This window comes from Ursus arctos, unplaced genomic scaffold, assembly GCF_023065955.2.
Source record: "Ursus arctos isolate Adak ecotype North America unplaced genomic scaffold, UrsArc2.0 scaffold_20, whole genome shotgun sequence".
NCBI classification, from domain to species: Eukaryota; Metazoa; Chordata; class Mammalia; order Carnivora; family Ursidae; genus Ursus; species Ursus arctos.
In genome coordinates, this window is record NW_026622875.1 from 43,839,190 (window position 1) to 43,865,035 (window position 25,846).

The 25,846-nt window shown below is 39.7% G+C and overlaps 1 protein-coding gene across 1 annotated transcript in view; it reads left to right on the forward strand.

Annotated features, from left to right (window-relative positions):
• RBMS3 (RNA binding motif single stranded interacting protein 3) overlaps positions 1 to 25,846 on the forward strand; it is a 632,551-nt gene that overhangs the window by 256,056 nt on the left and 350,649 nt on the right. Inside the window, exon 4 of the mRNA XM_057315983.1 lies at positions 16,854 to 16,945. Within this exon, the coding sequence (XP_057171966.1) occupies positions 16,854 to 16,945 (92 nt within the window). The remainder of the gene's footprint in view (positions 1 to 16,853; positions 16,946 to 25,846) is intronic.

Sequence of the window (25,846 nt, forward strand, 5' to 3'; positions counted from 1 at the left end):
TCTGTTCGTAATCTCTCCTTTCTCCTGTTCCCAAGAGCATTCCTGGACTGGTGACAATCCTGGGTCTGTCCTTAACCCTTTTAAAGGCCATTCATTGATCTGTTTATTCAACCAATATTTCTTGATCATCTGTAACATCCCAGCCAGTCTTGTGGGGGGTGGGAACCCAAGAGTGAACCAACACCTATCTGAACCCTCAGACAGGATAGAACAGTATAGAAATTCTTACATCTTGTCCCTCACACAGGCGGAGGCTCCAGCCCTAATTACACAGCAGAATATTTTAATATCCTATTTTCACTTGTGTATTCAATTAATATTTATTGAGGGATTAACACTGCTCCAGTTTCTCGTTTAGACCCTGGGGACCAACAGATATTTTAAAAGATCGTTTTATACATTATGTATAAATATTATAAGTGAAGCATTTTTCTTAGAAAATGTCTGAATGTGTGGTTGTTGTTTTTAATATATATATAATATATATGCATATACATATGTACATACATATATATAATATAATATATATATTACACTGAAGCCCAGCTGCATAACTTCAGATTGCTTACACAATTCATGGTATGTTGCACTGAGAAAATTTCAGCTGAGACTAGGCTGCCTTATATTCAAAATCGGAGTAATAGTACCTAACTTATAAAGTTATTATGAGATCTCGATGAGATAAAATGTTAAAAAACAAACAAACAAACAAAACACAAAAAACTTAATGCATAGCACCGAATATGTTGCTTTGGTTTCTAGTGTTATGTACATTTTTATATTGATATTTTGGACAATAGAGCACTTTGTCTACTTAAAACCAGAATGTTTAAAGCACCTTGCAGAAACTTGCCGGGAAAATGCTGGAATACTACTCTCCAGCCCCACCTTATTTTTTAGGATGGAAATCATCCTGTTGTAATGATGTGTCAGCTTAAGGCACATCAGTTCTGGAAAGACAATGCCATCAGTCTGGGTCTAAATACAAGTCACCTTTATCATTTCCAAGAAAAGAATATATTTTTAAAAAAATCAATCTCAAAATGTCTGATGTAACTGAAACTATGCTGCTTTTCATCCTCTTCCTAGAAGAGGTTGCTTTGGATAGCAGGATTTTCCCTGAGTCATTATTATTATTATTATTATTATTATTATTATTATTATTTTTCATCCTTTCCTTCTTCATGAGGACAGAAAGCAAACTCTTGGGTCAATCTTTTTTTTTTCTTTCTTTTTTTTAAACATGTATTTAAACTCCAGAAGGAATTCCAATTTCCTGTTCATCAGCAGAAGAAACTAATATAACGTGAAGAAGAGGGAAATTTATTCTCCCCTCACCAGCAGTTTGGAGAAGGAAACTTAAATTATGTTCCAAAACACTTATTTTCTTGTATGCGGTGTTTGTTAAATGGCTAAAGGACCCTAGGGTAAAGTCAAAGGAGAGCTTTCAGGAGTGTATAGAAAATGAGTTATTAGTGTGGTATTACTGTGTCAGAAAGAAAAAAAAAATACTGGCTTGTGCCACTGCTTGTGAATCTTTGTGTGTTTGAAAAAATTTCCAAGGTCAAGTTTCTAAAAGTGTGACTTGAGAACAGCGATTTCGCTACTTTTACAATTACCCCGTTGCAGTGCGGAGTTCTGGCATTCTCTGGAGGGCAGTTCTTTGTGAACATTGTTGATCTTGGTATTTTTCTGTCCCTTCTGGATGAACCATCAGCTCACCTATTTTTTTTTTTTTTCTGCTGCTGAGCAATATTGTTCCTGGGCCCTTTTGTTAAGTCACAATAAACTAGACAAGCAACCAGCAGGCCCTTGACACAAAGTCACTTATTGATCTGAAAACCGTGCTGTGCTAACCTCACCTTAAAACCCTGTAGCATAAAACTCCAGTTCCTCAAAAACAGTCGAAGCGTTAACACCCAAACACTTGCCATCCTTGTTTTCGGTACACATCTGACATATTTGGAAAAGAGAATCCTGCTTTATTAAGATAACAATTACTAGTTTTTAGCTATGGTAACCTTAACATCCGGCATCTTTCTGGTCTCTCTGGAAGTTAAATACTCTGTCTTTTTGTCCCCAAAAGTGCATAAACATAGATCAGGCCAATGTCGCAATTTTATGGTTGGCGTTGCAAATTGACAAGTCTGTGTTGCTCCTTAAATTATGTAATTTTATAATAAAAGGGCATTTTAGAAGAGAGGTGAAGAATTGTTTGTCAAAAGGAGTTGTGTGACTTCTAATGCCTAAAGTTTTTCATGGGAATGGATAAAAGCACGGGTTTTTGTTTTGATATACTCATTCATTCATTCATTCATTCACTCAGTCTTTCAGTGGCTAATATGAGGCATAAAGTATCATAAGTCCTGCTGAACTGTCCAGTTATGAGCAAAACCATTCTGTTCTCTATTATCTTGGCCCTGACAGTCTGTTGGGATAAAACACAGTCATCTTACAAGCAAATGAAGTAACCTACAGGTCATGCCCGGTACAATGAAGGACATTAACAACATGTAGTGATAGAGACTAACAGAGGGGAGAAAGAATCCAGCTTCTGTACAGTCTGGGAAATGATAGTTATTGCAGTAAGAGGGAACAGCAGGTGCAATACTCCTGAGGTAGTATAGCCAAAGTGCCGAGAGGGAGCAGGAGGATATCCTGAGCTTTGATGTAAAATTGTTCGAAAGTTCTACGTAATGCATGGTCGGGTCATGTTATCTGTCCTGTATTATTTCACGCAACTCCTTGTAAAGTGCTCCTCTTTGGTCTCTATTAGATGTCCTTGTTAAGTTCTTGAGCTCACACTTCACTTACCTGTCCCTAAATCATTGCTGAAACGAGGGTGCCATTTCCCCCTCATCATCGTGCTAAACAAAGAACAAAAACAAAGAAAGAAGAGAAAAATAATTCCATTTGTGTGAGATTCTAGAAAAGACAGATTCATCCATAAAATTCATCAGGAAGCAGATCAGTGGTTGCTGGGGCCTAGAAGCTGCAGGGAGGGGTGACTCTAAAGGGGTAATGAGAGGCTCTGGGTGGGGTTGGGGGAGGGGAGGATGAAAATATTCCATATCTTGATTGTTATGGTGTTTCTACAGTGACTATATTTGCAAAATTCATCAAACAGTACACCGCAATGGGCATTTAGTATGTGTAAATTATATTTCAATAAAGTTGATTAAAAAATTATAAAATAAGAAAAAGAAAAGAACATTGAAAAAAAAAAAAAGCTCAAATTTTCCTTCTCCATCGTCTCTTCCCTAGTCTGACATAAGCTTTCCTTTCACCATTGTGTTATATGGTATGGGTTTTTGTACTTGTGACCAGCATACCACATACAGCCTTTAACGAGCATCTCGGTGTTAAGCTGGCTGTTTCTCCTTGGGGCTTGCATATTCCCTTAGGAGAGAATCTGCGTCTCATTTGTCTTTTTCTCCTCCGCCCAGAAGCACCTTCCTCGGAACTCATAAAAGGACCTCACTGAGCACTTGTTAAATCAATAGCACTATTTTCATATTTACATCCTGCCTGGTTCCCAAAAAGGATGAACAGGAAACAACATTGATTTCCAGGGGTTGATGAATGAATAGAGCGTTCTTGGCACTGGAGCCCACATCCTGGCTCCACGTGTAAAAATTGGGGGCAAAATGGGTTTTCGACCTACCTTCTTCACACCTGTACTTGCTTATTGATTGAGTGAAATGCTTGCGATGGTTTCTCTGTTCTCCAATAGGGAAATGCTGTACAGACCCTCTGCATTTTCCTTTTTAATGGTCCATTATTTCTCTGTAGAGAGGGCAGTGGTAGAATCAGTGTTGGCAAACCGCAAAGAAGTGGACACGACAGTGTAACAGGAAGGCAGCTATTATGTCCCATTATTACCTCGAGTGAAGGAAAATCGAAGGAGCATAGTGGCCTATTGCATAACTGCCACTCTCGGGTTGTTATGGGGGAAAGCTCTGTAAATCAGCCCTCCAGTGCGGTTCTTGAGAAGACTTTTCCCCCCTTCCCGCATACCCTCTCCCTATGCAATTTTTCGTGTTCTCAACTGGCCGATTCCCTGGAATATGAGCTTTTCAAAATATGACACAGAAGTTCACCAATTCCTTCCAACTCATAACACTTTAAAATTGCAACTCCAAATTATTTCTGTAAAAATAGCTGATTTTTATGACTCCTAGGGGATTTCTTATTTTAATCTGAAAACTTCAGAAATGGTTCGGGTTTGTGGAAATGATGGGGGAATGTCTGCTCTTAGCAGTTTTTGTGTTCAAGGGCAAATCAACCTCTGTGCTTGCTAACTCTAATTTTCCAAGGGTTATGAGGCTTTAATTTGATTCTTTATCCAGTGTGCATAAAACGTTCACTGGAATTTGCATAATACATTTATTGTATAATCACTCTTCACATTGGTTACCTGCTTCCTCAAATGAACATTGCTTTTTTAAGGGGATATATTAATGTAGGGCCAATTTGAACTTTGTAACTAAACAGAATTAGGTGTATCTCTGAAGGACAAACATAAAGGAGAGAGGGAAGGAGGGCATGCACTTGTTCTGAAATTGGCTATTTTATAAAAATAGCTCCGATCTTGCATTTCCAAATATTAATTTTGCAAACAGAAGCAAGGGGAAGATTGCTGTCTCTAAAAACATAGAGATTTATTATGGGGAGAAGGAATACACTTGTCTGGCTTGTCTCTTAAAATGTAGTTTAGGCAAGTGAATTCCATCAGGACTCCAGATTCTAGCACAGTCTAAGAAGGTGAGGGAGCTGGAGAAAGAGGGTCCCGTAGGCACCAGGCCAGGAGCTTTGAAGGCATTTTAATTCATTCAGTGCCCAGAGCCAATATATAATTAAGGTAATATTATTCTTACTCTCAATTTTGGTTTAGTGTTCTGTGCCTTTGGACTCATTGCTATCAAACGCAGAGTGAAGATTTGAACCTAGACTGTATGATGCCAGCATCTTTGTCCTTCAACTACACGGAACAGTTTTCTGTTAAATACCCTTGTCTAGTGTAAGCCACCTTGGGGACTGTGTATTTCTTAGCATCAGCACTGTCCAGTGGAGCCTGAAGAGCTCTTGGCACAGGGACTATTCGGAGATTGAAAGACCTGATAGAAATTAGATGAGATGATGTTGAAGATCCCCATTTTCCCTGCGATTTTACAAGAATAGTAGGTGTAGTCCAGAGCTGATGAGTGGCTTGTTGCAGACCAGAGTGTCTCAGTCTTTAATGTGCGTACAGTCATCTGGAGATCTTGTCAAAATGTAGAGCCTGACCGAACAGATCCACAGTGGGCAAAAGATTCTTTTTTTTTTTTTTTTTAAGATTTATTTGTTTATTTGAGAGAAAGAGAGAGAGAGAGAAAGAAGGAGGGAGAGCACGAGCAGGGGAGGGGTAAAAGGAGAGGGAAAGAGAGAATCTCAAGCAAACTCCCTGTTGAGCATGGAGCCCGATGCAGGCCACGATCTCACCACCCTGAGATCATGGCCTGAGCCAAAATCAAGAGTCAGCTGCTCAACCCACTGAGCCACCCAGGTACCCCACAGTGGGTGAGAGATTCTGAATTTCTGCAAACTCTCAAGTGATGCCATTGCTGCTGGTCCACAGACCAGACAGAGAGTAATAAAGTAGAAAACCTCTCTGAGGAGGCCGCTCTGATCTCTGCTTACAGAGTCATTTCTCTAGTGATCCAGGTCCTGACCTTAGTGAGGGCATTGTACCTTACCATCCAGGTCACAGGTCTCTGAATGGCATCTTAACCAGCATATCCTAGGGTCATTGAAATCCCATTGTCTTTAGGCAACTAAGACTCATCAAGCACGTTCTGCCAGGATAGAGAAGACCTGAGCTGCAAGCCATGGATCAGCAGCTTTTAAAGGGATACAGAAGAGCTGGTACCATCAGCTCGCATACCAATTTCCATACTATAGTAAAATTTCCTTGGGGAAAACATATCTTTCATTGTTGAGAAAAAAAAAATCTCACTTTCAACTTCTAAATAAATGTGCAATCATGAGTATAATGACATGACTATTGAAATTCTTGGCATCCTTTCTGAATCACAGATCTGAAATTGTGTCTCAAGGTCCCAATATATTTCCAAAATTCCTTTGAGATGGGTCCAACCTAATTGCAATGGGAAGGAAAATGGGCCTCCCATCTCCTGTATTTCAGGAGGGCATTATATGAATTTGATTTAACTGGCTTCTGAGGTCTTTGGTTTGCATGCATTAGGGTCTTTGAAGTATCTTTCAAAGAAACAAAAAACTCAGAAAAAATCACTCTCTAAAGTCTAGGAGGCTTTAAGAATAATGCTTATTCCTATTTTATTAATTTTAAAAATCTTTCAAAATGTTGGAATAAGTTCAGTTTTGCAAATCAGTTGGCTGGCATAATGTAGAGCTCAGAAATCTTTAAGAAAGAGCTAGGCAATTGGATGTTGAAAATAATAGGTTAACAAGATTATATCGATCCATATTTATTGATCAGGAAAGGTAGCCACACGCTTTATTAAGAGAAAGAAGGAGATTATAAAACTGCATAATCTGATACCATTTGGGTTAAAAATAAAGAAAAAAAATTAAATGAACAGTTTGTTTATTTTTGAGCCGTGGCGTCATGGTTAATTTCCCTCTGTATTGACTGAAATTTCCTCAATAAAATTGTATAATTTTTAAAATTAAAAGAAAACAACACTACTATTTACTTTTAGGGGGAAAATGGACAGTTGGGGAGCCATTTATAAAATCTTAACTACAATGTTTTTCATTTCATGTTTTTTGGTAGCAGGAATAATTTTTTTAAAGATTTTATTTATTTATTTGAGAACGAGAGAGCACAAGCAGGAGGAGGAGCAGAGGGAGAGGGAGAAGCAGATTTCCTGCTGAGCAGGGAGCCTGCCATAGGACTTGGTCCCCTAAGCCAAAGGTAGACGCTTAACCGACTGAGTCACGCAGGTGCCCCTGATAGCAGGAATAAATTTTATCACTCTGTAAGTCCCTAAGTGCTGCTAATGCATATACAACTGTAAGAGCTCAAGATTTACTTTTGGTTGCTTTTTCAAGTTAGAACATCAGAAGGAATCATAGGAGAGTTTCTTGGGAAGGAGAACCACAGCACTAAGGTCTAGGTAGAAAAGAACTCACATTTATTTCAGTGAATACTGTTTTGTTTGGCTTCATTTTTATTTTTTATTTTTATTTATTTATTTTTTTTACCCCATGCATTCTGTTACTCTCAATTACCTATATGTACACGTAAGTTTTTTTTTTTATTTTTAATATTTGAATACAGAGCTAGAATCGTATTTGTTATATCAGGTGGGATGAAAAGAAGTAATTTGGGATCTAATAGGATGTAAAGGACACCATTTTTCATAGTGCCAGGGACGGTACTTTCAGATATTTATTTAAAATATTTGGAATAAGACCTATAAACACATGACTGAAGACTGCATCCAGTAAAATATGGGCTTAAAATAGAAAACACGTTAAACAGAAGCTTCCTGAGGGTTTTGAAGTGAGTTTTGTCAAAGGTTTAGAAGGAGGAAATCATGCATGGAGACTTTCCCAGGAAATTTAAAAGTTTAAAGGCATACCGAGCTTTGTGTAGAAATTTAGATGAACTGACAAGACAGTGGAGGGAATATCTAGAATGTAAAGTGTAGCAAAAACAGAGACTCCCAGAGAATTCATCCTTCTTAAAAAGAGTCAACCTGTATGTAGGATTCACCTCCTCTTCCTTCCTTTTTGCACTGAGCTGCTCGATGCACCCCTCTGACTGGTTGCCTAGTTCTGCTTCAAAATCCATCCTCTAAAGATGAATGGCCACAGGTCAGGGGATGTCTCTGCTCTAGAAGGATGTGAAAGGCTACACAGTGCTTCCTAGGCCGTTAGCTGGAACCATTGAGTGTGACTGTGCATTAAAGCACCTGGGGGCTGGGGGTTGGGGGCATGGGATTGTCCTTCCATGGATTCTCACACACTGAGACCATCATCTCTGCTCTTCTGATGGAGGAATAGTCTACGTTCTGCAAGTCTATAAGATCAGAGCAAGGAGAGGGAGGGCAGGGTGGGCACTCAGGAATGAAATCATAGCTAGTTTTGCCTACCCTACTGTGCACTGGGATTGTAGAGCTATAATTAGAGTGTTCAATTACAGCTTGCTTCCATCATAGTTACAAACTCAATGGAATTATTTTATCAGTACTCTGGCTGGCTCCTGCAGCCGCACTGCATTACACGTTTGTACCTCCCGCTGCTATTGATGGCAGAGACACATAGGACCAAAGGTTCACACAAGACATATATTTTCTTTGTGTCCTTGAACACTGCCTGTTAGCAAAGGAAAGCTTTGCAAGATGATTCACAGAGGTTAATCTGCCCGTTTACAGCCAAGCAGACTGCTCCCTTAATCTCTGCAATATTATAATAAAATAATGGTTGGTCTAGTCGAAGACCTTGGCAAATCAGTGAGTTTCTTTAATCTTAATAAAGCATAGTGATCTCTCTAAGCCCATAAATGATGATCCTGATCTTAATTTTGACTTTATTCAGTATAAAGAAGCAATTTCTCTCATTTAAAAATCAATTGAACAGGGTGAGTAGGGAAGTGAGTTTTGGGATTTGAATTTGTGTTTGGTTTAATAAGACTTCCTGTGCAACATAAATGGGATGAGATAGTGTCCCATTTTCAAGTGGCATACTACTAAGTACTTTGCTCCCTAAATTTGTCTGTCTTTGTAATTGTTCTATTCTGCCGGGAAATGCCGTATGGGACCTAATTTCTTTTCCTCGTGCTCCCTTTTGTCATTTGTGCAAAATGTATTGACTTGGCCCCCACCTGGAAGAAATACTTGCCATGTTGGAATACTAGCATTTTCCTTTCACTTTTTATGTGGTGCTGATTCCTCTACATACTTTGTATTTAACTAAATTCATTTCTGTTGTGCACAAAAGCTGGCAAACAGAGAGATAGAATAATACATACGTAAAGAAATTTAGAACGTGGATGCTTTTGCCATCATGCCACACATCGAAAGGGTTTGGGCATGTTGAATCAGGCATTCAGCTCTGATGAGCTGAACTGTATACACAAAACCATGTGTACTCTACTAAAGGAAAACATCGCATTTTGCATATGCTCACCTAATGTAAACCCCTATGTGTTAGAAGACTCTCTCTTGGGCGCCTGGATGGCTCAGTTGATTCAGAGTCTGCCTTTGGCTCAGATCATGATCCCGGAGTCCTGGGATTGAGTACCCATCAGTCTCTCTGCTTGGCAGGGAGTCTGCTTCTCCCTCTTGCCCTCTTCGCTGCTTGTCCTCTCTCCCCCCCCCCCCCCCCCCCCCGCCCCAACACACACGCTCTGTCTCGTGCTGTGTCTCTCAAATGAATAAATAAAATCTAAAAAAAAAAAAAAAAGACTCTCTATTGTATTTAAATTTCCTTATCTACCCTACTAGGCCATTAAACTGCCTGACAGGAGGGACTATATAGTAAAGTGTCTTAGTTTTCCCTGAAGCATCTAGCGAGCTATCTTTCTTGCACATAGTAGATGCGTAATAAATGAAATAAGAGCAAGCTCACATCATGATTTAAAAGCGTTCCTCATAACAGGTGAATCCTACTCCAAAAACTGACGTCTCATTTTAGTGTTTCTGGCACTAGAATATCAGAACGTTTGGGTAATTAAGGTCAAACATCCGGGGAACTAGTGAAGTAATCTGTTTACTGTATATAGGACATTGTTAGCCTTGTTAATTTACGTCTATTTGCTAAGCATCTGAGGGCTGCAGCCTTTTGCAGAGAAAGTACACATGCTTGTTTTTTTTTTTTCCCTGAATAAAATAATTCCAAATTACTTTCTGAAGATGTTTCAAAGCATAGGTGATTTCAGATTTTAATGACTTAGATTTTCTTTCACTCAAAATAATCATTCTTGTTGCTGGCTTTTGAGTTCTAGCAGGATTTGTCTCTTGCCTTTATTTTTCACACATCTAAGTTAGGCCATATGGCTATTCTGGTTCCTGTGTAGTACCCTTGCTTCGTTATACTAATCACCACAAAGAAGATACTGACGTCATGACTGGGGTTTCTGGTTAGTTTGGTTTTGTAAATATACAAGTAGTGAAGAATTTATCAGTGGCTACCCTGCGACCACCCTCTTTGATCACATAATGCAGAAAATTAGGAAATGCAATAATAAGAAAAAGGCATTTGGCCATGAGTCAACATTTTCGGGTTGTGATAGAAATTAGCCGAAACGCAGAGGCAAGGAGGCAGCCTGGATTCCACCAGACCTGTAGGAAGCCTGCAAGCCACTCCTCCCTTCTGCCAGGTCACCTTCCGTCCCTGAAGCTCCAGTTTTCCTCTGTGAGCTCAGATGACAGCCACAGAACATCGTTAAGGCTAAACAGAAGAAGGGGGGAATCGATGGGAGGGCAATTCTTAAACATCTTCAACTGTTCAATTTGAGTGGAACTTCAGTTGAACGTGTAATTCCCAGACAAAGTGTTCTCTTATTCTGTTTAAAAATCGCATTTGACTCACAGCTGGATCGTCTTTGAAAGAAGTTGGGTGTTACATCAAGCCATCTGTGTTTCAAGTGGGTTTTTATGACTGCCATTCTGAAGAGGAAGAGCAATGCAAATGTTGTGAGATTTAGTGTGCAGTTCACTCTGAGAGCAGGTCTCCCTCAGCCGAGTAGATGCCACCACAGATCCGAACCAGGAGTTCTGATTTTAATGTCTCTCTGCTGCCGCCCCCCCCACCGCCACGTAGAAACTATAATCCCAATGTTGGCAAATGGGAAAGCAGTTTAAGTAGAAAATTTAAAAAGCAAGCAGCAACAGAGAAGTACAAAACAGGCTGTTGAAGATGGCAAAGAGACTTTTTTTTTTTTAATTATGATACGTTAGTCACCCCACAGTACATCCTTAGTTTTTGATGCAATGTTCCATGATTCATTATTTGCATATAAAACCCAGTGAACCATGCAATATGTGCCCTCCTTAATAGCCATCGCTGGCCTATCCCAATCCCCCACCCCCCTCCCCTCTGAAGCCCTCAGTTTGTTTGCCAGAGTCCATAGTCTCTCATGGTTCTTCTCTCCCTCTGATTTCCCCCCCTTCATTTTTCCCTTCCTTCTCCTAATGTCCTCCATGCTATTCCTTATGTTCCACATGTGAGTGAAACCATATGATAATTGTCTTTCTCTGCTTGACTTATTTCACTTAGCATAATCCCCTCCAGTTCTGTCTCTGTCAATGCAAATGGTGGGTATTCATCTTTTCTGATGGCTGAGTAATATTCCATTGTGTCTATGGACCACATCTTCTTTATCCATTCGTCTGTTGAAGGGTGTCTGCGTTCCTTCCACAGTCTGGCTATTGTGGACAATGCTGCTATGAACATTGGGGTGCATATGGCCCTTCTCTTCACTACATATGTACCTTTGGGGTAAATATCTAGTAGTGCAATGAGATTTAACAAAATGCAAATGGATTGTCACACAGTGGTCCAGTGGCAAAGGTCGCAGAGAAGCTGCCTACAAATGCAACCCTCTGGGCCAATCCATTGTTTGTAGAACTCGGTTACAATTTTTAAGTGTGTGTGTGTGTGTGTGTGTGTGTGTGTGTTTCTATAAAGTCACCAGGCTTGTAACTCAATAAAAATAGCAAACCTTTAAATTAACACACCAAGTTTCAGGCATTTCAGGAAAGCATTGATTATATCTGCCAATGGATTGAGTGCATTTGGCGAATGACCTAATTAGCGTGGAGTTGGTTCTTTCTCACTGCTCTGCTTCCCGCTAATTGCAGAACTGCTGTGGCCTTCTCCCCCTAACAAGGAAGGAAAACAAGGACAGGGGTGTGTGGAGAAAACAGTGACATTCAGGTTTAATTCATTTGAACCTACTGCCAAGCTTAATTATGTAATCGAGGGAGGGAGACTGGTGTGCGTCCAGCCACTCGGGCTGGGGTTTGCAACGGCTTCCATTCACCAGTGTCTCAGTGAGGATTTTGGCAGTTGCCATAAAGCATTCTTAGCCAGAGCTGAGCTCATGTCCCCGCCCTGCCCCTCTCCAGATGTAGGGGCAGAGGTTCCTGTTCCCAGACTTGATTCTTTGTCATTAAGGAAAGCAAATTGAAACCAAATTGAGGTCACTTTATTTGGTGGTAAATGCATCATTATTCTTTAGGAGCCGTTTGCGTTCCGTTTTGTTCTCCTGGTGGCGTGTAGCGTGTACCATCACAGAAGACTCAGGAAGGCAACGTGCATTTCTACAATCACAGTGTTTTCTGGGGTTGCTTGAGACGTTTTTACCTCTGCACTCGCATTTTAATTAGTGAAAGTGAGTATGTATGGAAAACACATAGCTCGGTGAAATATTTCATATCTGGTGGCTTATTCTTTATTTATAACTTTGTGTCAGAGGATCTGAGCACCCCTGGGGCTGTGGAGTCTTCTGTAGAAGAGATATTTTGTACAGACGCACCCCTCTCCTTGCTGCCCTGATGGCTCTAGAAATACACTCTTCTCAAAGTTTAACCATCCCCTCCCTGATTCAGAGAAAGCTCAGGTGTCTCATTCCCTCACAGAGATTTCTTCTGTTTGGACTGAAGCCTGGCCCTGGAGATCAGCACTGTGATTTTGTCATATCCTGTGTAATGTGTGGGGGTGGAAGGAAAGGGAGGGAGCCAGAGAGGAAGCCATGTTGGAACAGAGGCAGTCCTGAATCTGGGGCCGCCTGGCTGGGGGGCAGCATGGCGGAGCCAGACTGGGACCCCTTGGCATTTATATTGTTCTTTATAGTCAAAATGTATTAACAAGTGTTTTAATCAGTCAATTTCCACTCTAGTCTGTGAAGTATTAGCACCTTTTAAACATCCTTTTAATTAATTTTGACAAATATTTATTAAGCACGGGCTATGTGTTAAGTACAGTCCCAGTAACCAGGTATCTACGAATAAATAACACTCATTAACCAAGAGTGATTTTTTTCCCTGCCTTCAAGTTGTGATGAGAGAAGGGAAGGATCCCTCTTTTAGGAAGGGCAGCACTGGATATGTGCTCCAGATTCTCTGACTCCTTCACTTTTCAGGAATATTATTCTATAAGTTGTCCCCTTGCCCTCCTGAAGTTTTGACCTCTTGCTTTCTGCTTGATCATTCCTACCACTATTTGAAATTGCTAAGAATAATCCCATAGTGGGTGCAACAACTAAGCATTTGTTGAATAACTTGGATGAATCCACTGTAGTTCCCCGGCTTCCCACTGAAATCAGCTGAGGAACACACATGTACACATACACACACACAAACACACACTTGTATGTATGTGTATGTAAACACCTGGGCCACATTACCAAAGATATTGATTTACTTTCCTGGGGGTGAGAAATGGACACTGGTATTTCTTTTGTAAGCTCCCAGGGTGATTCTAGTGTACAACTAAGGTTAAAAACCATGGTATCTCCTATCTTAAAATGAACCAAAACAACTCCTTTGACCTCATATCACCCCTCTAGCTGACCTGTCTCTTAATTCTCCTTCCCAGCAAGATAACAGGAAGAAGGCCTGCGAGGACTCTCTCGACCTTCTTTTCTTTCTCTCTCTCTTCAGCTAGTCAAGCAGGCTTCAATAGCCACCACTTGCCTGAAGCAAATCATGATGATGACACCCACGTTCCTAAGCACATCGGACATTTGCAAGCTCTCATCTTGCTCGCACTGTCCATGGCCTGTGACAGTTGATTTCTCTCTCCTTCCTGGAACACCTTCTTCCTTTGGATTTGAGACATCCTCTTCCCTTTTCGGTCCCTTCTTCCTCTCTGATTCTCCTGCAGCCTCCTTTGCAATCTCCTGTTATTACCTGACACCTAAATGCTGAAGTCGTTCAAGCTCCAAACCTGGGCCCTTGGTTTCTACTTACACTAGGCATTTTTGTCTATTTCCGTCTCTGTAAATCACTTCTTTATGCTGTTGACCTCCTAATTTATATTTCCAATCCTATCCTCTTCTCTGAGCACCAGCCGAATACATCCAACTGCGCCTTGACATTTTTACTTAGATGTCTCACAGGCATTTCTGACTCAACCGATATTTTAATTTTCCCTCTCCCCTGTTGGATCCTCCTCCGGGCTCCCCACTTCAGTAAATCACATCTCCACCCACCGGTGGCTTCTGCTGAAAAATCGGTAGTAATCCTTATCTTCTGTATCTCCCTTACTCCAGTCAATCTATCATCAAGTCTTGCTAATTCTGCCTCCAAAATATAATTCAAATCATCCACTTCATCCCCTCCATTTTATCGCCAGCCACCATTTGTCCGGACTGCTGTAACAGCCCTACATCTTCTCCTGATTCCACTCTTGCTGCCCACCTTCTCCACAACCATTCAATCTTCAGCGGAAGCCAGTTGGAGGGATATTTTAAGCAATGCAAATCATTTCATGCCACTGCTTCCTTAACTTTCCATAATGAACACTCCATTGTTAGAGTCTATATTATACGCTTTTGTTTTCTTTCAAGGACCTAATTATAGATTCATTTGTATGGCTATTTGTTTCACGTCTGTCTCTCAACTCTAAAAATGCATAAGGGTGGGAAGTGGGACTATTCTTTTCTTTTTTGAGATTTTATTTATTTGAGAGAGAGGGAAAGATAGCATGAGAGAGAACACAAGCAGGGAGGAGAGGAAGAAGCAGTTTCCCTGGGAGCAGGGAGGCTGATGTGGGGCTCAATCCCAGGACCCTGAGATCATGACCTGAGCCGAAGGCAGACACTTAACCGAACGAGGCGTCCCGGGACTATTCTTTTTAACTCCTATCTACCATGTGCCTGGCAAAGAGCCTGAAATAGAATTTCATTACTGAATGAAAGAATGAGCATGTGAATGGATGAGGATGATTGACGAAAGCATGGGGAGGGGGCATCTTGTCAAACCGCACTTAGCCAGGTATGCTGAGAATTCAACCACCCCATTCATAAATGTCCTAAGTGAACTGCACTGCATCCATTTGTGGAACTGTTTTCTTCTATGTCCTGACTTCAAAATCAAGGAATTTTCGAGAACTGTATCCTCTCCCTGGTGGGCTTCAGGACCTACTCAAAAGAGTCCGGAAAGTGGGGTTATAGAGTAGTTCGTTGTGTGGTGCATTTGGAAAGGGCTTACGAGGACTTTGCTTCAAATCCTGGACCCGCCAATTAAGCAGCTTGAGGTTCAGGGGTTAGTTGTGCCACCTTGCTTGAGCCTCTGTTTCTTCACATATCCTTGAATGGGCACGAGGCCAGTAAGACCTGACGTCATCATTTCCCCAGGGATCAACATGTCAGCCGCCCAGCACAGTCCATGTACAAAGGAGATAATGCCTACATTTTAGTTTTACCGACTCTTCCCCCTGACTCTACTTCTTGACTTATTTTGTTCTTTTTCCCCTTTCTCTTTCGGCTTTTATTTCCCCTATCGGACTCATCGTAGTGGGTGGTAATACTCCTATTCCTCACATGGTTTGAATTTTGTGGGAAGAGAAGAATTAGCGGGACTTACAGAGGAGCTTTCCCTTGGAGGAGAAATGCAAAACTCACAGCTTCTCTGCCCAGCGTTTCAAGAGCATTTTATGGTACACTGCTGTGTAACAAGTTCATTTTAGGATAACATGCTGGGAGGGAGAAAAAGAAGAAGGGATTCGAAGGGAGAAAATTAAAAAGTTAATTAAAAGAAACAACTCGGTAATTGAATTCCCTCGCGCTCTTCCTTGGTTATGGGGGGTGGGTCACAGGGCATGGTTAGTAGGTTTGCTTTGGTAGCTCACCTCCAAACTTCTGAGGAACAAGTATGAGAGTGCAGAGTAGATCCTGCCTGACAGATGAGGAGAGGATATATATGATGGGCTTTTTAGACATGCTACACAAAGCTGCCCTCGTACTCATTCTTGAGCTTTTTTTTTATTTTGAAATATTTTTGGCAGCTGACATTACAGTGAGGCTAAGCCCCGGACTAAGATCAGCTAGTTTATGGGCATGCAGAATCTCCTTTCCATCAATTCTGTTTCATTGATTCTAGCTATTTCTCTAGGCTTACTCTGTATACATGCTCACACAGGCACACGGGCAGAGAACAGTATAGGGAACTCCTGTGCCTTTTTCAGATTATACTCAAGTAACAAATAAATGATATGGGTCTATTTTTTTTTAAAGAAGCTATGAATCTTTATCCATGGAATTATTCCATCACATATCACTTGAGAGTTAAAATAATTTATTTAAGACGTGACCATTGAGTGAGACAAGGTCCTGTGGTGCATTAGCATGGGCTTAGGTATCAACGAGAACTAGGTTTAGACCACAACTCTCATTCACAACATTTATTCATTCACACAGTCAACATACATTTATATAACAGATGTGTCCTGTGTTCCAGGCCCTACTGAGGTTGTTGGTGATAACTTTAAGTTGTATTAGGGCTTTTATTAACATCAACTTTTTTGGGCTTTTGAAAATTAAGTTTAGACATAGACTTTTCTATATTTTTCTGCATTTTGTGCTACTCATTCTGCAGCAAATTCACTAAAGAAAGAGGAACCTAGTTAAATAATATATTACCTTCCTCATCACATGAGCCCAAATCAGATCATTGACTACATACCCAGTCCCCAAAGCAATCTCCAGAAAATAAGAGAATTACAATTCCATGTTTAATGATATTGTGGTATCTTTCCTGACATGGAAAGGCCAATCGGTTGAGAGCCTTCATGGTTATTCCAAGAGTTATGAATGCAAGTGTGGCCGCAAACACACTTTGAGAGATGCGGTACTAACAAGGGCTTTTGTGTTTTCACAGGTTACGGTTTTGTAGATTTTGACAGCCCTGCAGCTGCGCAAAAAGCAGTAGCATCTCTCAAGGCAAATGGCGTGCAGGCACAGATGGCCAAGGTAAGACTGGGGTTTAGATTTTTTTCTTTTGTGATCATATATTTCTCCATTATCGTGAACTGAGTCCGAATTGGAGTTTGCAACGATTTGGGATTCATTTACTTGTTAGGGAAGACACAAAACCTTAAAATAGCTTTGGCTTGGAAGAACCTGGCTGGTTTACTTCACTGTTTCTTTGTGTGTATATATTAATAAGCTCTTTTGTTATGGTGACCTCATTAGCGCTTTAACGGCACTTGTGAAGTGCTCTGTTTTGCCTGAAAAAAGTGTGTGTGTGTGTGTGTGTGTGTGTGTGTGTGTGTGTCTAGGACTTTCACCAGGAAACTGTTTGGGAAGAGTATGATTCTCAGCAAGTTGTCACTGGTAAATTGTGCTAAAAAACTGTTCACTCTCATGTTGGGGAGAGCTGATGGCTGGATAATGAGGTTGTCTGATTTATGCAGGGGAAATGAGTTTACCCAAAGCATACGTTGTCTGTATTGCTAGAATTTCACTTTGGCCTTTATATATAGATTTACTAGGTGATAATCTCCTAAATATTAATAACTTTCAATACTCATTTGTTGTTATGTAGAACAAGTAGTCTGGAACTTTCTATCTGAAATCATAATGCATTTTTATATTCAAGAAAATAAGAGCATTTTAAATAGTTTTGAATTCTGATTGCAGTGGTAGTTACAAGAATCTACACATGTGATAAAATGGTTCTAGAACTATACATGCATGTCAATATCAACTTCCTTGTTTTGATATTTTACTATAGTTATGTAAGATGTAAATTTTGAGGAAACTGGGTGAAGGGTGCATGGGATCTCTCTATACTATCTTTGCAACTTGATGTAAATTCTATGATTATTTTGAAATAAAAAGTTTAAGAAAATCGTTTATAGCATATAAATGCTTGATACATATCTGCTTTAAGTTAATGATCGTTTTGCAAATATATTTTTAAATAATTTTCTGATTACTATTACTGAATTTATTTGTCTCTGGAGTCTCAAAAGTTAGGTAGAAGAGCCAACAGGTCTTGAAATTCAGACCTAATGCATTTGGGCCATCTTCACGTATCCCCTTACCCTTAACTATTCCCCTAAGAACTGAGTGATATAATTACCAAGTCATCAAATTTTCAGTCATTTGGATTTTGTCGTGGTTGCAAACATTCCCTGATGATATTTTCCATTTTCCACCTGAGATAACCACAGGTAGGATATTTGGTTTTCTTCATCTTCCAATGTCTTTTAGCAAGCTGATACCACTCATATCTGTTAATCTTTTGTTGTGGGTCACTGCCCACAAAGATTACTTTGGTGAACTCATTGTCCTTTATGATACATTAGTTGTTTGTCAAGGCTATATAAATTAGAATTTGAATTCTTTCAGCTGTGTAATGTATTCCTCATCAAGACTGTGCCTGGAAGCTTCACATTTGGTCATGAAGTAAGAGGGATGAAGTTAATATTTGTAATTAATAAGGGAATTACGTACATGTCTTGGTTTAAAGGTCACTTGGCAAGAATCAAGTCAGCTGGCAACGTAAGAAAGCACTTATACCCAGGAAACAAGTGGTAAAATACAGTTGCTTAGTACACGCAAAACATAAAACTTGAAGTTAGACTGAAAGGCAACTGACAAGAAAATCATTATAAAAATGCTTATGAGAAAGAAGTTATTATTGGAATATCTTTGCTTTATTTTACTGATGGACTAACAAGTTTTGGAAATTGCTAGGTTGTGGCAGTTTAGAAATAATGAATATAGGGGCGCCTGGGTGGCTCAGTCCTTAAGGGTCTGCCTTCAGCTCAGGGCGTGATCCCGGCGTTCCGAGATCGAGCCCCACATCAGGCTCCTCCACTAGGAGCCAGCTTCTTCCTCTCCCACTCTCCCTGCTTGTGTTCCCTCTCTCGCTGGCTGTCTCTCTCTAATAAATAAATAATAAATAAATAAATAAATAAATAAATAAATAAATAAATCTTAAAAAAAATGAAATAATGAATATATGGTGTGCAATCTCCACCGTTTCAAATGTTCGGAGAAAAAAAAATTCCGCGTAGTTCTACTTGTTGGGTAAAAATCACTATCATATTGCACAACAGGCAAAGAAAGTTAGCACTGATTTTATAACTACTGAGGAGCCATTATGACTGTTTTTTCTGTTTCTGAGCATTCTGGTGCACAAGGAATCTCTGTCCATCTTACTCTCGCGCGCGTGCGCGCGCACACACACACACACACACACACGGGTACACCAATCACTGACCTCTCACCTAAACAGGAGGTTATCAAAGGGAATGCGTTTTAAACAGCTTCTCAAAACTGTTATTCATTATAGCCAGAATTTTGATCCTTATCCCATGCCCAACGCACACGGCACAATGTACAACGTAAGGAGATTCCAAGTGAAATGTTTATTTTTTTAAAAAGATTTTATTTATTTATTTATTTATTTATTTATTTATTTATTTATTTGACAGAGAAAGAGAGAGACAGCGAGAGAGGAAACACAACCAGGGGCAGAGGGAGAGGGAATAGCAGACTCCCCGCTGAGCAGGGAGTCCGATGAGGGACCCGATCCCAGGACCCCGAGATCACGACCTGGGCTGAAGGCAGACGCTTAATGACTGAGCCACCCAGGCGCCCCCAATTGAAATGTTTAAAGGCACGTATTTTATTTCTAGAGTTGCTGAAGGATTTCTACCTTATCAATTACGCTGTCTGTGGAGTGAATTCTTGTTCCTCTTTTTTTTTCTCACAGACTTTGAATCTAAAGCCCAGAGCTTTAGATGCACATCTTCGTACTAGAAAACTTTCAGTAGTAAATGGCTCTGTAATTTAACTACCCAGAAGCAAATAAATAGCCTCCCTTTGACAATGAAATGGAGCAAGCTTGACCACCTGTATTAGCAGATTTCTCACTGAGCTATTGGATTTCATGGCTTTTTTTCCCCTTTGTCCTGGTGATAACTATAATTTATTATCATATAAACCTGCAGTCTGCAGGGCGTGTGAAACTTGCACTATATTTTTTTGCCGTTTAAGTATCTACGGAATCGCCTCCTGCATCCTTGTTCTTATCAATATCTAGGACGCAGGTTATGGTGCTACATTTTAAAGACTCCAGGATTTTAAAGTAAAAATGCGACAAATGGTCTAGGTTCCCAATAGCAACCCAGAATGAACATGAAGGTCTCCAAGGGAATCGCTCTAGCTAACTTATTCCAATGTGTGCATATGAAAAATGCAACTGATTTGTCAACTAAGAGAAATCAAACAATAAATCATCCAGTAAGTGGTAATTGATTAATAATGTATAACCATTAACACAGACTAACATTTTCTGTATACTTGCTGTTCCGTCAAAAAGAGTTTTTAGGGATCAAAGGAAATGTTTCTTTGAGGAGAGCAGATTTAGAATGTTTTCGTAATGCATAGTGGTTAAGAGCGTAGGTTTGGAGAGAGAGAAAATTGGCCTTGAATTTTGGCTCTGATACCACCTGGATGTGTGGCCTTGGCTAAGTTATTTAAATGTCTCTTAAAGTCTCTAATAATAATACCCAGGTTATGGGACTAAGGACATCTGTCAGAATTAATTTAAAAAAATGCCCAAAGAATTTGGCATGGTGCTTAGATTATACTAAGAATCCAATAAATGTTAATTATTCAATGAATGTTGTTATTCATTAAACTCAAATTTGTTCCTGAACTTTCTATAAATTCTAACATTTGCTTTAAGTGGTATGTCATTACAAAACAGTCTCTTGAGAAATATAATAAATAATATCAAGAAACATTTTTATTATCTGCCAAGTGTCAAGCACTGTGCTAGGTGTGGGAGAATCAAGTTGAATAAAACTTCTCTCTTATTCTGAATCTTTACATTTAGCCTATCTCCTGGGATTGCTACTGGATTGCTCTGGATTAAGAATATTGGCTGTTATAGTTTTTGCCAACCTCAAAGTATTTAGAAGAAAATCATTGGCTAAGGAATGTGTCTCTGTAAGCATACAAAGAAAAGAGCCGAGGAGAAACCATCTAAGAATAGCTTTACCTTGTAGGTGTTTATTTTCTTATTAATAAGAAGGCCGTAGATAGGCAGTGAAGGGCAAATGCTTTGGCGTGCCCTCAAGGATCAAGTCTTCTCTGCCATTCTTTATGGGCGGCTTTCATCTGTACATTTATCTTGTTTCTAAAGACTAGATATGATATCCACATCTTAGCCAGGAAAAACAAAAGGACAAAGGGGTCTGAAAGCTGAAGCTGAAGCTGATGGATCATTCTGGCTGATTCTGTCCTTTTAAAAGCTTTCCCAGAATTCTAACGTCGGAACTTGTGTTTACATCATCATGACCCCAGCTGAGTCATATGGTTTCCCCCTTAGCGGCAAAAGAGTCTGGGATTATGGATAATTTAGCTTCCTCACCTCTAGTAGAGAAAAGTAAGAATAGTTCATCTTTTTGGCTGTCTGACATCCATTACACCATTCCTCCCATTTATACATTTTGGGTGGCATGCGTTCATTCCTTCCGCAAAGGAGCCTACCTCAAAGCCTCATCCTATAATCACATCTGGCGATGCCATCATCCCCAACGGGCTCAGACACGCTGCTTCTCATGGCTTAGCACTCATAAGCTTAAAAGATGAGCTATCTGTCCCAATTCCCACAGTATAGAACAGTAGGGAAAAAATAGGATACATGAAAATAAAGGAAGACCACCGTTCAGGAACAGGGAGAATGAGAAACAAGCAGAAATCACCAGTACCAAATCCTGGGGGCAGGAATAGAATTCTAGTTTGTCAGTGCAGTAAGTTCATTGGTTAGCCAGTCATATAATCTCTGTCTGCCTTCCAGAGCGGCATTTCTTGCCCGTTATTCCCCATGGCCTCACTGAGACCTCACTGAAAGGTTGCACAGCTTTAGAAACTGAGTTTTCCTGAATGTAAATTTGTAGGCTCTGGAATGGCTCAACATATTGGATGTTAGCAATTATTATCAGCCAAGCCTTGAGTTATCTCAGGTTTAGCAGGCCTCTTTCTTATTTTCTGTCTGTCAATTCCAAACACATGTAAACAGAGCATATCTCTTTCTAGATGAAAAGTCCACAGAGAAGGAGTCACCCCATCCTCGGGGCCCTTCCCAAACGCTTTTTCAGGAACAGCAATGTTATTCCAATCACCACCAAAGGTGATTCACCTCGCTGTGGGATATGTAGAATAAATCGAAGTTAAGCAATTGCAAAAGAGACCAAGTGTCCAAGAGAACGTCAGGCACATCAGGGATAGTATAAAAATCCCATGTCAACTATGGCAGAGAACGAGACTGGGACCAGAGGAAAGGAATTCTCTTCCATAAATCAATGACCTGAATCGTAGTTCTCATTAAGGAAAAAAAATTAAAAATGAGTGATTTTTTTTTTCACTTGAGATCAGAAGAGATAAAAAATGAAAAATCAATGCATACAGAAAAATAAATTCTGTAAATTCAAGTATGTATATGCATAAACTTAAATAAAAAATACATTACCTCAGTGATTAGTATATAACCCTAATGGTTATATTCTAGAAGAAGAATTTTAGTTAATGAAGGAAGGCCTACATTATAGAATATTCTAGAAAATTTTTTTAAAGTTTAACCACTAGCCTCATGATGTGGCTTGTTATCAACCGAAGAGACTCTTCTGATTGCACAGGCACATGGTGGACTTCATCAGCCAGACTCCTGTCATCTAAGGCCCTATTAATAGTCTCTGCTTTTACCACCCCTAGGTATATGAGAGTAAGCAGGTTATTTGACATCCATGGGTCACTACAGTGGGGTCGGGCCTCCTGGTAATTCCACCAAACAAGGAAGCTTCTCAAAGGCTCTTATACAGGAAGGAGAGAAGCATTGTTCAAAGGCAAGTTCAGTTGTCTATAGAGTTGATACTGCTTCCTGAGACTGGGTGGGAAACTCAATCAATACTAAATAATGATGGGCATGTTCTGGGGATGCTAATATCCTAAAATACTGTCCAAGTGTTTTTGTTTTGTTTTTTTTTTTTTTCAACAAAAATCAAAGGATCAGAGAAGCCTATATACTATCATTTGTCCATATTCCAAATGTTCTCAGAGGGATAAGGGCTATAGACTAATATTTAGGTAGAAATCACTTTCATTCTCTTAGTTTTTCAACACATTTATATTGAGCACCTACTATGTACCAAGATTGCTCTACATGCTAAAGACATAGCATTGAGCCAGTTTTATGAGGATTACGTTATTCTGGTGGAAGGCAGAAAATAAAGAGTTACCATATATTAATAAGAAGTGGCTCTAAAAACAATTAAAAGAGGTTAAGCATACTAAATGTATGGGAGACGAGGATGGCGTTTGACGGGCTGAGATGCATTTTAGATAGAGTGGTGATGGAGAATCTCTCTGATGAGGTAATATTTGAACAGAGATCAAAAAGAAATGAGGAGAGCAAATTATAGTATAATCTCATAACAAGAGATTGTTATGAAAAAAATTTCTATAGTAATTCAAAATAAAGCAGACTTTTCAGTGAGCTAACACGTCTGGACTTTGTTATCATCTCTATCCCATACCTTCCTCTTAATAATGGAAGAGATGGATACACCACCATCACTTCCTCCTTTCTTTTTTTGTGGGAGTTCTCTGGTTTCAATCTATCACAATGGCACATTTCTCAGAAGATATTTTTTCATATGAACCGAATTCTAATGGAGTCAGTAAATATTTTGTTCCAGTACTTAACTTCTTCAAATAGTGTTGTTCTGTTGTACTGGGGGATGTAAAGCGATGACAAGCTACCCTACACCACTGTTATGAAATGTTCTTTAAATAACTGTAATTCCAAAGAGTGGCTGTCCAATGTTGGTTTTAACACAGTTCATTACTCTTGGATGACTGATGCCATGTAATGAAAACCCTGCTCTGTGTCATTTCCTAAAATGAATCTTTGTGTCACATGCTCTTGTGAAAGACATTTCCAGCAGAAGAACATCTCTCACAAACACCAAGTATTATTTTCCTCATGATGGCGATTTTTGAAGTTGTCAGTAAAAGAAATACGAGTGGTTGGTCTTTCACATGTCTGTAAAATATTTGTGAGCGTCTGCTTGGTTGGCTATGGCAACTTACCTCAGGTTTTTTTTGTTTTTTTTTTTTCCCCTTGAATCCTAATGCTGAATGCAGGGGTACAAAACCCAATATTGAAATTGTCAGGGTTGATCTTAATCCTATTTGTTAATTATTAAAGTTTGTGAAGCAGAATCCTCTGATGTTAAATATTTGTATTAGCTTCTACAAAATGATCTACATAATCAGGTTGTGGGTGCTACCCTGTGCTTTTGCAAGGACTCCACTATATTCTCTTTGGCGAAATGGTGGAAATGTGCTCTAATTGAATTTCCTGCTTTCCTAGCATTTGACAAAAATACAAATCAATGAAAAAATTTACCTTAATTTGTGTTGTACATCGAGGTCTCTTCCAGGTGTCCAGATACTTTTTTACGGCAGGATGTCTGTGGACTACAAGTTCTCTTCAATTTGCAAGAAATACCAACTCTTTCATCCTACCTCTCTGAACAGAATGTGTCCACAGGCTGATCGCAATCAATGGCTCATCTCTTGATATACTGTTAAGAAGTAATAATGAACAATCTCCATTCATGGCTTTAATCATTTGTTCTTACAGTTGGAAGGAAAAGATCCTGTCTCTGGTCACCATTGTGGATTGAATGGACCTAATTCAAAGCATCGCTTTGTCCTATGTAGATTCTGATCCCATTGAAAAAACGAAAGAACAACAAATTAAAGCAACAAAACAAAACAAAACCATTGATTCAATTGCTGGTAGTACTGGGTTAGGAAAATGTGCCTTAGGTTGATGAGGAAAATGAGTCTTTAAATATCGAATGCCAAATTTAGATTTAGCCATCTAGTCACAGCAAGTGCCAGAGAACCATGGGGCTCCCCGGAAAGGGATAAAGGTGTGTTGTATCACTAGACCTAGAAGAAGATAGTGAATGTGTTGTCTGCTGGATCGCAAGGAGAAGGGAGGGAGCAAATGAGTCACCCTTACTGAGTTCTTGCTCTTAAACTCACCAGTCAGGTAAATCATTACTCCTCCCACCTGGGAGTATTACGTAAGTGAACAAGTAAGAAAAAGGCCAGGAGTGTCATACCATTCTCCTACCATATGAAAATACTGTCAGAAGAGATGGAAACTTCCCTGGAGGGGCAATTCTAAATGTTTTCTGTATCTTATTTTGTAGTGTACCCTGAAGAAAATTCTTGCATGAATTGTAACGTTAGAATTATATATTTATTCTTAGTAGTTTCACATCCTAGCATGGAGAAATCTATTAAGTACTGAGGCATGTGATCTAGCTTATTGGCATATATACCCCTGGTATGCTGTGGGAATCTTTTCAAGTCCCTAAACTGTATCTATTCTAAAAGAGGCAAGGAAACAGACAACAGGATGTAGGGAGTTAAAGGAAATTACATTTATTTTTCTTTTAATTAAAGTATAGTTGACATAAAATGCTATACTAGCTGCAGGTGAACAGTATAGTGATTGGGCAACTCTCTCTCTCTCTCTCTCTCTTTTTTTTTTTTTTGACAACTCTTTATGTTATGCTGTGCTCACCGTACAGGTAGCTACCCTCTATCACCATACAACACTTAGAATACTATTGACTGTATTCCCCACGCTGTACCTTTCATCCCCATGGTTTATTCTTTCCGTAACTGCAAGCCTGTACCTCCCAGTGCCCTTCCCCTATTTTGCCCAGCCTCCCAGCACCCTCCCCTCTGGCAATCACCAGTTTGCTCTGTTTTCTTGGGTCTGCCGTTTCGTTTGTTTGTGTGTGTGTTTGATTTTACATATAAGTGAAA